A 15,656-nucleotide genomic window follows, 5' to 3' on the forward strand; every position below is an offset into this window, starting at 1 on the left:
TTGCCTGTTGTGTTCTCCATTGTTCATTAAACATTAAAGACGGGACTGTTTAATTTTCCACTTAAAGATTCTCTCACGTCCCGAAAAATCATATTAATTTTCGCTCGCTTTACTTTTTACAAAGGACAAAGTTTTTTGTTTTTATAAAAGAGCTTTTTATTTTTTTCCATTTTCTTTTTTATTTTTTTTTTTAATCGCGCTATAAGAAAGGCACCTTTAAAACGCTCTTCAAGAAATCTTATGCTGCTGAGAGAACTACCAAGCACTGAGCAATAGAAACATAGGGAGAAAAAAACGTTGCTTGAGCAACAAGAACAACTCTCTTCCGAAGAGGACTGGACGAAAATTGACCCATTTCTGGTTACTACCGCAATGGGTAAAAAATGCCAGGGCAAGGTTAAAGTTGCCTCTTTCATTCCAGGCAAATGTTTCAGTCACAGGAGGTAGCTGAGATCCTTCAGCTAACTCAAATCGGGAGAAATGTACTTCTCTGCTGTTAAGGAGAAGCCACAACTCCGGCTCCCCAGTCACGACTGCGGTGCGGGGGTGACTTCAGCGCACGCTCGCTTTCACCTGCACTCTGCCTGCGATATAACGTAGCATATACATACACGCAAAACGTGTTATCCATGTGTGCAGGGTGCAATAAATCCCTACTTCTGATGGGGAAAAAAAAATGCTCAATTAATAGTCTCATCCCCTCCCACTTCATATTAGAAAACACATCAGATTTCAGCCATCGCGACCGTCTCTAGACAGTCTCATTACGACCAAACTTTCAGGAAGCATGGATGCACGGAGAGAACATACGTTAGAATTTGTGGACAGCAAACAAGTTTTGTTTTGTTTTGTTTAAATTATAAGGCAGGGAATCATTGCAAGAGGTCTCGTGTAGACATCTTGCTGAACGAAGGACAGAAAAGTATGCTCGTCTAAGAGCTAAGTTGAATTGATTTGCCGTTTCGGCGCTGTGTCTCTTAAGGGTCGTGACTGTTTTTAACGAATGTCTGCACCGCAGAAATCGCCGAGAGCATGCATTTCAAGAAACTATCCGAAGTGGCCTAAACTGTCGCCTCTAACTTTATTTGGTTTGCCTCCCGGCAGAAAAGCGAGACATAAGCCGAAAGCCCAGAGACGCGGTATCACAATGCGCGAGATAAAGAGAGCTATCACCAGGGAAAGTTTACACCGAGGAGCCTCCCGCAGAAGCCGGGGTTAGCGTGTTTTAAGGACTAGGGCTGGATTACACAGGCTGGAGTAGAGGCATTAGGAGGAAATCCCTTTCACTCATCCCTGCCTCGCTCCCCAACCCTCCCCACCCCACCCCGCGCAGGGGACGGTGCGGGACAGCACTGAGCAGCGCGCAGGGACCCATCTGCCACCAACACTTAAAAAAAATAAAAAAAAGGCGGAGGGGGCCGCTGGAGGAGAGCCCCCCCCGGCACTCGGCGGCGCGGGGCTGCGCGGGGGGGGGGGCAGCGCGGTGGCGATCGGCGACAGTGGGGTACATCCTAGCGGCCGCTGCCTGCCATGGGAGCCCCGGAGGAGGCGGGTAGGGACGGCGACGGAAAGCGGCAACTTGTGGCGGCGGCCAGGCCGCCCCCTCCATCCCTCCCTCCATCGCTTCTTCCCTCCCTCCTCCCGGGGGACGGACGGGACGGGACGGGACGGGGCGGGGGAAGGCGGCCCGGCTCCCCGGCAACTTGTAAAGTGATAAAGGGGAGAGGGGCGGAGGGGGAAGGGAAGGCTCTGCCTCCCCCCTCCCGCCTCACTTAAAAAAAAAAAAAAAAAAAAAAAGTGGGGGCCTGGGAGAAAAGCTGCTGTTGGGAAAGTGCGTGCGGAGAGGGAGGCTCGGCAGCGGCGGGGAGCTGAGCGAGCTGCGGGGCTGGGGCAGCCCCGGCGGCAGCCCCGGCAGCGCCGCACGGGAGGAGGCGGAGGAGGAGGAGGAGAGTAGGAGGAGCTGCCGTGTGACCCGCACGGCTCCCAAACTTCAAAGTTTATCCGCCCGAAATCGAGAGCGGCCGCGGTGCGCGCACCGCTCCTCGGCACGGAGCGCAGGCATCGAGCGGGGGAGCCGCCGCGCGGGGACGAGGCTGCGGTGGCCGCTGCGAGCGAGGCGAGGAAGGGGAGGGGGGATCGCCCTCGCGACAACAACAGCCACCCCCCACCCCCCAAATCTGGGAGAGGATCGATACTATTCGCTGGAGACCGAGGACTTGCTCGTCGGCGCACACGCGAGACCGCTGTCATTAGCTAGCAGGACACACAACTGAGCTGGGGAGGGGGGGTGAGGAGTGTCACAAAAAGTCATTACAACCTGAGAGAGAGGGGGAGAAAGAAAAAAAAAAACTTCCTACCAATGGACAACAGGAAGTGACCACCACCACCAACGGGGAGTCTCTGCTTGGAGAAAGAAGCTGCAAGACAAAGAAGAAGGAAGGAGAGGTGAAAGACAAAACTGCCCAAGGTCTTCTGTGTGTGTGTGTGCGTGCGTGCGCTTGCGAGAGGAGAGAACAAAAGTCAGCCGGGAAGGGGAGACGGAGAAACAGAGACGGAAAAGGAGACAGGATGGAAGAGCTAAAGGCGAGCATGTGAAGATTAAGAGAAAAGAAGAGCAGAGCAGCACACACGCACACCGAGAAGAAAGCGGAAAGGAAAGAAGCACACACAAAAGTTTCTTTTCCTCCTGCAAAGAAATTACTCACACGTACACAGAAATCAGATGCTTTGCAGATCAACTTCTGGGGAAAGAGAGACCAGGAGGAGACGAGGACGCAGAGTGATGTGAAGAAGGAAAAAAAAAAAAAAAAAAAAAAAAAAAAGGCGAAGAGAGCAGAAGAAAGCGGAGCAAAAGAAACTGAGAGCCGGGGGGAAGAAAGAAAGACAGAAAGGCGAAGATCGTGACCTCTCCCAACAAGTGAACCTTGCACATATGTTGTGTAAAGTGTGTGCAAAACAGAGCCCTCCTGCGTGGTGCGTGTGTGTTTCTCTGCCGCCGCCGCTGCTGCCGCCGCCGCCGCCGCGGTCGGTGCCTCTCGCAGGCGGCGCTGCCGGTGCCGGGGAGCCGCATCATTTGGCGGAGCGAAGCGGCTAATTGCGGAGCCCCGTCCTTCATTTACATATGCAGCCTGAGCCCGCTGGAGCCGCGCCAATCCGCGCTCGCCCCCAGCACCATTAATCGCCATGCATTATTCACCACCGTAATTATCGAGCCCCATGCGCGCTCCGCGCAGCCGCCCCAGCCCGCCGCGCACGCAGCACCGCACCGCGCACACCCCGCCCGGCTGAGCCCCCGCTCGCTCACCCGCTCACTCACTCTCAGTTTGGTTGGTTAGCCTTGCTTTTTTTTTTTTTTTTTCCTCCTTTTCCTTGGGGTTGGTTGCCTTTTCTGTTGTTGTTTGGTTGGTTTGTTCTGCAACTCGACTTTTATTTGCGAACAGTTATTTCCAGCCCCCACCTCTTCCCCCCCCCGCCCTTCCCTCGTTCCCAATTCCTCCCCCCTTTCCACCTCCACGTCGCTGATGCCTCTGCAAAAAGCAGAGTCAAGACGGCTCAGTTAGCAGCATGTCTCGTCGAAAGCAAGCGAAACCCCAGCATCTCAAATCGGACGAAGAGCTGCAAGCGGAGGTAGTTTCTGAGCACGGTAAGGGCTCCCGGAGCCTCTTTCTCCCTCTCTCTCTCCTTTTGTGAGTCTGTTTCGGACGGAGATAGGTGGATTTATGGTGATGGTGAACATGGGAGCGCAATTACTCTGCAGCGGGAGAATGGGAATTAGAGCAGCTGGGGAAGAGGCAGCGGAACTGAGAAGTTAGCAGTTTAGCCAAGTTTCTGCAGCCCACCCCCTGACTAACCAGCCCTCCCAGCGGCTCCTTCCCGGCCTCCCGAGCGCTTTTATTACGGCGGGGCTCGGCAACGGGACTCGGCCCTCCCTCCCCGCTGACCCGGGCCCGGGCAGCTGCAGGAGCGGGCACTCCGGAGCAACGCCTGCCTCCTCCTCCTCCCTCTCCCTCGGGCTGTTTTGTACGTCTGCTTTTCTGCTTGTTTTCCTTTAGTTTTTGTTGTTGCTGCCCTTGTGCTTCTCGGTCGCCCTTTTTGCTGTACCCCTTTTATTTTTTTTCCTTTTTCTCCCCCCTCACTCCCTCCCCGTGCTGGAGCCATGTTCCCCTCGCCCTCCGGCCGCGAAGTTGGCGGCGGCCGGGGCCGGGCTGCGGGCACGGGGGGCTCCCACGGGCCGGGGGCTGCCGGGGCAGCCCTAGGCGACCGGTGCACAGGGCTCTCTACCGCCCTGGAGGAGGGGGCGGCGTGTTGCTGGGCGGCCCGGCCGGGCTCCCGCCGCCCCCCAGCCGCGGGCAGCCTTCGGGGCACCGGGGGTCCCTCGCTGCGCGGCGGGCGGGGGCCTTCGGGATTGGCGGATTTGGCTTTAATGTTTCTGAAGATCTCGAGCAGCTTTTCACCTTCCCCCCCCCCACCCCGCCCCCGAGCCGCCTAGCTCTGCTGCGACCATAATTCTTACTGGGGGTGGGTGACGCGGAGTGCCACCGCCGCCACCGGCCCCTGTCGCGCCGGCCGCAGGAGGTGGGGAAGGGGGATTTTCTCACCCATCCGCCATTCTCCACTCCTTCCCCACACGCAGACACACGCACACTTGCTTTGAAGTATCTGGGCTGCCCAGGCTGCTAGTGAACAAGTGTCTAAAACTGAGCAGATCTGGGCTGTAGTTAGTCCGAATTTCCACCTTGCTGTGTGTTTTTTGTTTGTTTGTTTAGAAGAGGACTGCCTTTTTAAATTTAATTTGATTTAATTTCATTTATATATTTTCTAATTTCCTGCATAGTCCTAGGCATTGCTGCACGCAAAGGCATGCCACAGCCCATCCTCACTTTCCCTGAGCTAAGTTGAGGGCTTCCACTTAAAAGTTTTTCTTTTCTTCTATGCATGGAAGCTCACTGCTTTCTCAGTTTCTTGCATAACCAAGTGGGAGCCACAGTGCTTTCTGTGTAGGCCCCTTGCTCACTGGTTTATCCCCTCTCCCTCCCTTCAAAAAGAAAGAGGGGGGAAAAAAAAGTCATTTTCCTGCTTCAAAACTATAATGACTTCTAAGTTGCATCTGGAGGGAAAGAAAGGCAACGAAGTTGAAGCCTGAGGAGGATTTTGACTATTGTATCTGAACTTTGCAGTCTTGAAGCTTAAGGCAGCATGAATCCACTTCATCAGGTTAAAACATCTGTCAGACTGGCAAATCTTTAAGCCCCATGCTCTTTCCCAGGGTATTTGGGGAACCAGGGAATGAGTTCCACACTGTCCAGGGTAGTTAGGAAGGGACTGCTACCACTGATTCAGGAAAACCCACTTGGGTATTGACTCTAACAGGAACACAGAGAAATGCTTCCTTCTGTCACACTACAGAAGCAAAGCAATGCACATTTGATTTTTATTTTTTTTTATTTCTTTTTTTCTAGAAAACAGTGGTAATGTAAAATAAATTCATATAAGCAAGTGGATGAGAATTATAATTTTATTATGTAAACAAGATTAGTTGAGCCTAGTTAGGGTGGGTTCTAGGTTTGAGAATTTATCACTAGTATTATAAACTTTTAAATGCTCCAAATCCATTTCAATACAGAAAAATAAAACCCTACTGCTTCATTATGACACTTCTGGTGAGTTAATAAATTGAAAAAAATTGTTAAATTAGGTTTTTGTTTTGTTTTGTGAATCTTATCTATGTAGCCATGTCACCCAAGATTAGAACAAGAGATATGCTAAAAAGAAACGCTTGCATATGGTGGGTAGATTAAGGACAAAGAATCTTTTTGTCATGGAAATGTTTTTTTTTTTTTCCCTTTTTTGGGGGGTTTTGTTTTGTTTACTTCATCACATAGAATTTCTCACACTTGGTTTGTTTTGTATTGCCCTCAATGACTACATGATCAAATGAATGGATTTATTTCTGCCGAATGAGAAAGACAGTCTTTCCATCAAAAGGACTACATTGCATCCCAGTGAGGAATTTTAAAGCGTTATTATTGTGGTCCCTGAATAGCACAAAATCGGCTTTCACAGCAGCCCTAAAATGCAACAATGTAAATACTTTTCAGCCTTAGAAGGCTGTTATCAAATTGTGCTGTTTTCTTTTATTAAAACATATTTTAATTAATAGAGTGAAACCCTTCATAGTTAACAATTAACAAGCTAAAGTGGAGCTCTTGGTTTTTCACTCTCCTCTGAGAAATGTGAACAAGGTGGACTCAGCATACACAAGTAGAGGGCTATCTAGTGTACATTAGTGTAATGTAAATCATTTACATGTTATATTATGAAGCCTAACAATTGCTATACTGAAAGCAATTTTATAGGCCAGATATAATGAGTGCTCCCAATCTCACAAATTAAAACACTTATTGTCAAGTCAGTATTTTTCATTTCTATTCACAGCTGTAATCAAGATATTGCTACAGTTCCTGAGCATATTTTGCAACAAGCCAAAAATAGTTTCCACAGTGCAAGAATATTTGTACTTTTTTTTTTTTAAAGCAAACTGTTTAAGCAGAATTGTTTGATACGTGTAGCTTTTTCATTAATATGGTTGTTATCTTCAATGAGGGGAAGCTGTTGTTAACACAAGATTAAGCAAATGAAGCTTATTATTTATTTAATGAAATCATGTTTAATACCACCTCAAAATAGATTTTATTAAGTGAAGCATTTCAGAATGAATGTTCCATAAACAATCCTTCGAGTGAGGGAACATTCATAATAGCAGAAAGAAGCATGGCAGTTTGGGGAGCAGAATGGCAGATAAACATTAGGCCATATCTTAAGTTGACTGGACCCACAGTAACTTTTGTGGTAATGCTATCAAGGAAGTTTAATAATTGTAATATATAATTTTATAGCCAGCCTGGACTACAGTATAATAAAACTGCATTCAGACAGGGCAATGTCATAACAGTGAGAAATTGTTTGAAGTCTGAAGATAATTGGCAATGTCATCAATTACAGATTTACAATCAAAATCCTTTAAAGTTATTTGTTGAAATGGAAATGCTGAAATATATATTTTCTAATAATTTAGATAGGAAGTGTTAACAAACAACTAGCGATAAAATATTGCTTGAATAATTGCACTGTGGAAGGGTGAACAAATTATATTTCCAAAAAAAAAAAATTAAAAACACTGTAAGGTTACTAAAGTAGAAGACATGATGGCAATATTTTTTAAATAGCAGCAGAAGGTTTCAAATGGCTACCCATAGAATACAATAATCTCAGTTTCTCAGTAAATGTAAAGCTGTTCTCAGTAAATTGTAATAGCTGGAATTACATTTCTAATACACTTCTCTAATTCAACAGATTACAATTGAATCAGAATTATAGATACAATGCAAATGCTTTAACTCTGATTAATTTTTATATGAAAGCTTGGATATAACATTTCTATCTTTAATGTAGGGATAATAAAAGTTTGCGGGCTTTTTGTATGTGTATGTGGAATGCTGAGAAGTGCTTCTTACAGTGTGTAAGTGTGGTTCTAGTAAGGGTGATGAAAAATGATCACTTTGGACTTTTTCATGTGAAGCTACTGGCAAGTATGTATCATTGTTCAGTCTGAGGTGAATGGGATACCTTAAAGCAAACTGTGTAATGACAGTTTTCTAATGTGTTTTTTTTTGCAATCATTTTTTAAATGTTGGACCTATTTGTTTGGTTTTTGTTTTTGTTTCACTCAACTCTTCAATGCACACAGTATTATCTAAACAAACGTTTCTTTTTCATACTGGTAATGTGGAATTGGTGGTGCAGTTTTGAACAGTTTGTAACTGCACTCTGTATTCTTTTGGAGTATGTACACAGACACATGCTCTGCCACAGAAATGATAGTCCTCTATGGAACAGCCAGCTTCATGTGAGCATGTTTACTGTATCTGCAAATATATAAGATAGAAATACATTTTGGAAGGATGTTCATGCTTTCTTGCATTCATACTTTCAAGAATATAGGTTATTCCATATCATTTAGATACTACTGCCTTTAAAACTTGAAAAGTCACAAGCAGCTGTCAGTAAACATGAAACTTAAGCTATTTTTGCAAATGTCTGTTCTAAGGCAACTTCAAGAAAGATTTTTTGTTGTTTTTGAAAAATAAAAGGCCAAATATTTATTGTAATAAATTGCTCCTTTGATAAGAAAAGGTAATTGAAACTTTATATAAATAGTTCTGGTATTACGATGGAGACTGTAATATTAAAACAACATAATATCTGAATTTATGTATATATTTAATATTCTTATTATTTTGATCAGTATTAGCAATAGAAAAAAATGTAATAATAAGGAAACTAAAACAATAAAGCAGTTTGATAGTGTGTGTGTATATATAAATGATGAAGGTAGCCCAAATTGGGTCAGATTTTATCTGGCGCTGATAATGATCTTGAGGAATTCTTATTTCTTCTAAGGTAGACATTAGGACTCTTGGGGAGGAAGGAAGTTTTGAAAGGTATTGGTTTAGATTCTGTGTAATTAAGCTATTAATATGCATACATTTAGCTGTTGATAATTAGTTGTCCTAAGGAAGAGGAAAAGCTACCATTCAAAAAAATAAAAAATAAAAATATGTAGCATTATAAAGAAGGAGTGAAAATATCCACATTATTAATGAGTATCAGTGTCATTTCTGAAAAAGAGTTTGAGTCCTGGGAAGATTTTCGGGATATTTTTTCCTTCATTTTATTTGTTGATTACCTAGCCAGGACAAGCATATCTGTTGACACAAGTCCATCATATCTATCAGTCAGGACATGAGTCAATCACTTTTGTTGATAATAAGCCAGGTCTGGCAGGAAATTAATTAGCTGAGTACTGACACTTAGAAAATAAAACGGGCTAAAAACATTCCTTCTGTAACATTGCATTTGTAAAATGACAGTAATTTGCTATAAATTTTTCAGAGGAAGCATGAATAAATACAGTTTCAGCAGCAATTTTTTATCAGTTCATACATTTCAATGTAAAGGGCCAAAAACCTGTTTCCTTTACCTGCTTAAAACAACTAAACACAATGAAAGCTTTCCAGTAATTGGGGGGGGGGAAAAAAAAAAAGAATTTGGAGCAAAATATACTTTTAGGAGGTGGTTCAGTTGTCAAGCTGCTGGCCATAGAGTACATTACTTTTTTGTCAAGGGAAACCCCTTGAAATTGGAAAAGCCAGAAAAATAATTCTTTAAAAAGATGATAGAGTGCACTTCTGTGATAGTAGACTAAAGAGGGATTTTTTCATATTATCTTGCTGTAGCTAGGGTGTACATAGTGAGCATGCAGTGAACATTTGTTATGGGGTAAGTTAATCTTTAAAAATAAAATAAAAAGGCTTTCTACAACTCTTATTGTTAATCTCTAATATTGCTTTTTCCCCTTTTCCAACCCCCTCGCCCCCTAATTTGGACCCTATCAGTGGTTGAAAAAGAAGCAGAAAAAAACCCCGAACTTCTGCCCGAGAGCGAAACATGCCGAAATGGTTGGGAAGGCTGTTCGTCTCCTCCAGGAGCTGCGGCCCGGCCGGGTGGGTGCTCGGGGCTGGGGGCTCGGGGGTGGGTGCTCGGGGGCGGCGGGCGGCTGCTGCCCCGTGCGGGCGCGCAGTGGCTGCTGCAGGCGCGCAGCCCGGAGCCGGGGAGAATGAAGGTGGGGATTGCAGAGTGCCAGAAAGCTTCCCGAGGACTTCTCCCTGAGGGTGGGTAGTTAGAAGTGCTTTGACAAGGCTTGCTGATTTAACCTTTGCCTGCTTTGCCCTGCCAGGGGTGGCCACTAGATGTCAAGCTCATAATACAATTAGTACATCTGTGCAGTTGACCTTGGCAGCACGGCTTACCACTGTTCTGTTAAGTGTTAACACTGAATTTGAGTGTTAACTAGAGATCCCTGTGAGTTTGTTACATGCTGTACAGCTTATCAAATGCTCATCTAGTTCAGCACAAGTGTTTACAGTTCTTAAAGAAGGAAAAAGGTTTCCTTTTGTGAAGCCCAGCATCTTGAGCTGCTTAATTAACCCTGCAGGTGCCACAGTATTTTTGTTTCAGTTAATCAAAACTGATTTACCATTCAATGTTTCAGAAGATCCGTTCTACCAACACCATTCGATAATTTTATTTTATCATTTTGTTGATGTAATAACATCCCCAAAGCTGGAAATGATGAAAGCTAACGGATTTGTTTAGCTCTCTCTGTGTTTTGCTATCCAGTGCAATACTGCAGTACACAGAATGGCAAATGAGCAAAATGACTGAGCTGCATGATTAGCATTGAATCACTTAGCATTCGTTCTTTCAGGCACTCCTGTACATGAGTAATTTTACTCAAAGGAGTAGTGCCATTGACTCCAGTACTTGTAAATTCAGTTTTGAGATGCTTAACAGATACAGGATTGAGTCTCCACGTTGGCTTCTCTTATTGTGATCCTTCAAACACAACTTCATCAGCATGCCATGGTTGTTCAAAGAGTGGCTGGCTTCATTCTGTAGGGTGTCGGTTAGATCGTTTAAGGTGCAATTAGTAATATATGTTTCAAAATGAGAAAGTTATGCAGAATCTAGTGCTCTGTTTCTCACAGTTTAATTGTTTGCTATTAAATATCTTTTTGTATATATATATATATCAGCTATATTAGATATACCAATTATATTTTTTTTAGGATTTCCAGTGAAACTTGGTGTGTTCTAAATACACTTAATTCCTACAAACATTAGAACAAATTCTACACACTCTAAAATTAATCTATGCATGCCATGAAAGCCAACTGAATAGCTCTTTATATAATGTTGAAAAACATAATGCACATCTTATTTAATTCCGTATCTTGCACAAATATTCAAAGAAGTTTGTGAAGATCTGTTCCACATCTGTGTACACATAGCAAGGCATCGGTGTTTTAGCTAACTAGAGCTTTATTGCAAAGATCAGAAACTGCAAATGTTTTAAACAGATTACAGTTAGTGTCTGTGCCACAGGTGGCTGTTACTTAACAAATTCTGAGATTTAGGCTGCTGAATAGATCAAACCAAGTGTGCCAGGTCAGTACCATTTCTTACATAGCAAGAGTGCCCTCCACTGTTCAAATCTATAACCAACAGCTTTTGTGGTCTGAGAAAAAGGACAGAAAATTTTTCTATTGAGTCTGGAATTTCTTCTACATTGTTAAACACAGTAGGGGTCTCTATTTGTCTCCTCCTGTTTCACAGCTTGGGCTCAGTATGTGATAATTCATCTTTCTTTATGGGATTCAAAGCTATCATAAAGAGTTAAAAAGAATTAATTTGCAAGAAAATAAACGTGTTCTAACAATTTAAGAAAACTTTCTTTAAAAGCTCTGTCAATTATAAGATATGATAAAGCTAAGGAAAAAGTAATACTGTTCTTCTCAAGGATCAGTACTTTGTTATAAAGCTACTGTTTCCAAATGAATATAATTTTGAAAACAAATTCGCGTTTTTGACTATATTTTCTTACTTTATTTAAATTGGTATAAAATAAGCTTGTTTCTTATGATACTAAGAACAGTAGATTATCGTCCTGTCTGTGCTATGTTCAGTTTTATTCATAATATTTCATGCTTAAATACACGAAAAATGCTGTGAGCTTCACTTCGAAACATTTCCTAGATTCGCATGAGATCTTACGTCTTCATAGTTAGCTAATTGTTTTACCTTTAGCCAATCTTAATAAACGTCTTCCTGTGAAACCTTCACAGTTTATATGCTGCTTCTCACCTGAAGATTGTGTTTTTTCATCTTGAAAGAAATTCCCACATTTAGAAAAATTAATTCATTCTCTATATGCACCTCTGAGTGACTGAAGCTGAGTTAGAAATAATAGCAGTTCATACAACATTTTTCTATGCTTTTCATTATTGCATGCGATCTAAAAAGTTTCAGAAAATATTTTGTTGACACGTTTGCTGAACTCCTTTCCATGACACTTCTCCAGTGAGAATAATACAAGAAGGTATAAGCAAGTTGAAATAGATAAAAGCAGAGAAAATGATTATTCTCTTACTTGATTTTATCCAAGTATTTTATGAATTATATGTAATTTGAGACTTAGGTGATTCAGAGTAACAGATTAGCAAAAACCTGAATTAACAAAGAACATCTGATAGGTGTACAGAATACACCTATTTAATAAAATTCAAAAGGTGCTTTCAAAAGGTAATACTAATAACACTAGAATTGATTTAATTTAACATAATATTAAAAAAATTCTGGAGCACAGATGAAACAGTGGAGTTAACTGTGGCTTTTTTTTTTTTTTTTTTTTTTTGACCAAAAGCTGTTGGTCCTGAGAAAGGTGGCATTTACAGTGTATGTTGTTGGAATTAAGCTGACTGCAATGTTTAATTTCTGTAATTTCAGTCCTTGTCACAAAAGTAAAGTAGATGGCAGTATTTTTGAAGCATCTTATTATATTTTTCCTTGCATATGATGCAAGACTTAGCTCTAACATGGAACAGAAAAATGTGTGCCTGACATAAAAATACAGAACTAGTAAAACCAAGCTTACAAATCCTCTGTGTGTGTGTGTAGTCAGCAATGGAGACAGTCTTTTCTTAATTATGCATGTAATATTCTGATGGTAGCTGAAGGAACCCTGGCACCCTCTCAGTCCTTTCCCCGTTCTCTGCCTTTCTGACTGCGAGAAGGAAGGTCAGCGTCACGCTCCCCACATCCACGCATTGCTCCAGCCCAAAGAGCGTTGGGTGGGCACACTTTGTAATGGTGGGAGAGCAAATTCTCCCAGCATCAATCTCTTGTGCCTCCTTCACTGAGTCAGCAGAACACCTTGATAGCTTCAGATATCACAATCCCAAAGTGACTTTCTCAAAATGCCTTAGGTTGAATTTTTGTAGGCTAATTTTAGGGCCAGACCCCACCAATGCAAACTGGCAGCACTTCGCTGGAGCCACTGCAGCTCTGTGGTTTAGTTGGTGCCTGCTTAGGAGCTTGCCCTGGGTACATTTTGAGAGATGCTGGCTGCAATTTTTCACCGATTTTCATAGGGTAAGCCTTATGTGCTGTAATTCATCTTGCATGCCATAGCAGCTTCAGATTAGTCTGTTAGCTGTTAGACTGCTAATGAGAAAAAGAAAATAACTGAGAGGTTATTAGTGGCTGAGATCCTGACTGCTTGACAAAACTCCTATTCAACACCTTTTGTGTAAGTAAGAACTGCAAAATTCAGGCCCTGTCTATAAGATTAAGCAACTGCTCAATTAATTTCCCCGAAGTCCTTGAAAATTTTTGCTGCACTACATCCTCACTGTAATAATAAAAATAATTATTTCTCTTCAGACAAAAAAAAAAAAAGTAAGAAATAAAGGGGGAGAAAGAAAGAAAGAAATTCATCAGCACTTAAAGGATCACTTTATAGGATATCAGAATTGAAAGCAAGCTATAAAACATACAGGAAAAAAAATAAAAGGTTCTTTTTTCCATAGAATTTATAAGCCAAAGCTAAAAATAAAATCAGGTTTTGGCTTAATATTTTAACAAATTTAAAATTTGTAATAATTTGCAATAATGGTTATATATATATATATATTACTTTTTGTCATTCATAAAGTAATCAAGTTTTAACAAAGAACAAAAATATCTCTTCACGCAGAGGCATACGCTTTTAAGCCTTATTCCCTGTTGAAGTTGGTGAGCACTTACACTTCAAAAGCAACAATGCAATACAGTGCTCCTAAAAGGAGTGTTATAAACTGCATGTGTGACGTACTGGAGTAGTGTCCATTTCTCCAATATACATATAATTGCATATATAAATCATTATTTTCAGTCTTGCTTTTTTCCCCCTTGAGTGTTTGTTTGGGGCAAGATCACAAAACCTGTTGTTTGCATGACAGATTTGTCATCATCCCATTAATTTCAAACACATTTCAAATGTGAGTAAAGGTTACCCGTATGAGTTGTAGGATTGGGCCCGTAGTCTGTCATTCTGTGGAGCATCTCATGATCCTCGGTGTGCTGCTCCGGGGATGGACCATCACCTACAGCAAAGAAGCTTTTACTTTGTGCTCATCCGTGTTATTTGCTTGCTTACTGGTACAGAAAGTGGAATATTTGAGAGAGACTTACTAATTTAATTTCTTAAGATATGTCAAAATAAGTCATCCCAAGTATTGTTGACATTCGTTGTATGTCTACTTCAAAATTGATTGGGGTGGCTAACAACTTTCTGGTAGTTTTCTAAAATATTTCTTCAAAAGCAGTCCTTTAACATTTCAAGACAGATGATGAGATAGGTATACTTGGATTTGTCATTTGAAGACGATTCTCTCAGCATTTTTATGACAGGAATCAAGGAAAAGAGGAGTACAAAGTAATATTAAGAAAACAGAGCTGTAAGTCACTGGTTAGCATGGTCATGAGCCAGGCCCCACATTGTTTCAATGTAAAGCTTGTGATTAATTTCACTGAGAACAGAATAGACCATTGATTGTATGAGAAATACTTATACTGCTTTATTCAATTTGTACTTTTTTACTTGGCAAGTTATATTTCAAATGTAAAATGTGGCTGCCTTGAGTCTATGTATTAGTTCACTAGACTAGTTAGTATTTTGAAATGTTGAAGAGGTCCATATTAATACCTCTTTGCAGTGAGCAACAGTAGTTTAGATTTCTACTGGAAATTTACATATTATACATATTATTTTTGATATCATGAGCCTGACCTCTAATGAAGAAAATAATACCTGCTTTAAAATAAGATTTTAAATGTTCATGTTTGGACTTGAGGGTTATTGTACAGTATCTGAAATAATTAACTTATGGGTGTTTGATCAGCTCCTTCTAGATCAGGGAACAGTCATATTTGACAGGCTACATTTCCCGATTCCATCACTGATTACTTAAACCTTTTGTGCAAGATTTTTCTAAGCTCTCCTTAAACAGAAAAGTAGCAACATATAAATGAAAAACTAGAGGAGGAACCACACTGTTGGTAGCTTCTTTCAGACTCAATTCTCCTTCGTAACCATGCTTTAATATGTAGCAATGAGGATGATGAAAATAATAATAATAACAATGATAGTAATAGGTAGCCTTTCACCAGTCCATCAAGGTTTGGAAATAAGCACTGGAAAAAATGCTCAATGAAAGCCTCAGGAGAAACATGGTCCCTCAGTGCTTGGTCAGTAACACCAGTGTTCAGCAGATTCTGAATAAGGACCACAGAATCAGGCACTACAGCCGTAAAAATGTAAATCTGCAATGTAAATAAAGCTTTGTTTGAGTTGTCTTAGTTCAGAACAACCCTGGAGAGAGGCTCATCGGGTGCCTCACTGGTCTACACTCTGCATGCTTTCACTTTGCAAAAGCTGAAGTACATAACGAATACATGGTTCAGAAGACTGTTTTTTCTCTTATTCATTTTTGTAGGCTTTAGATTTTTCACCTTACACTTTAAGATTCTTGTGGCCAATAATGCTTTCATTCTTTTTTTTTTTTTTTCAGTGAATCATGTCATTTTCTGTGATATTTTTGCAACTCAATGTGACAGTTAAATTTATACAGTCATTTACAATAAGGATTAGTCTAGTATTATCCAGGAACAGCTTTATATTATCACTCTTAACCCAAGCAATGTAATGGGTTCAGTAC

General features: G+C 41.6%; 1 protein-coding gene across 4 annotated transcripts in view; it reads left to right on the forward strand.

The window, feature by feature from the left end:
• Window positions 1–1,821: 1,821 nt before the first annotated feature.
• SALL3 (spalt like transcription factor 3) overlaps window positions 1,822–15,656 on the forward strand; it is a 23,785-nt gene continuing 9,950 nt past the window's right edge. For 2 of the 4 annotated variants that reach the window (XM_027451201.3, XM_072033346.1), the window contains exons 1-2: window positions 1,824–3,643; window positions 9,456–9,563. In XM_027451201.3, coding sequence (XP_027307002.2) covers window positions 3,565–3,643; window positions 9,456–9,563 — 187 coding nt within the window. In that variant the 5' untranslated portion in view covers window positions 1,824–3,564. Of the gene's footprint in view, window positions 3,644–9,455; window positions 9,564–15,656 lie in introns of all 4 variants that reach the window. The other 2 variants (XM_027451204.3, XM_027451203.3) reach the window with 2 other exon arrangements.

This window comes from Anas platyrhynchos, chromosome 2, assembly GCF_047663525.1.
Source record: "Anas platyrhynchos isolate ZD024472 breed Pekin duck chromosome 2, IASCAAS_PekinDuck_T2T, whole genome shotgun sequence".
Classification (NCBI taxonomy): domain Eukaryota; kingdom Metazoa; phylum Chordata; class Aves; order Anseriformes; family Anatidae; genus Anas; species Anas platyrhynchos.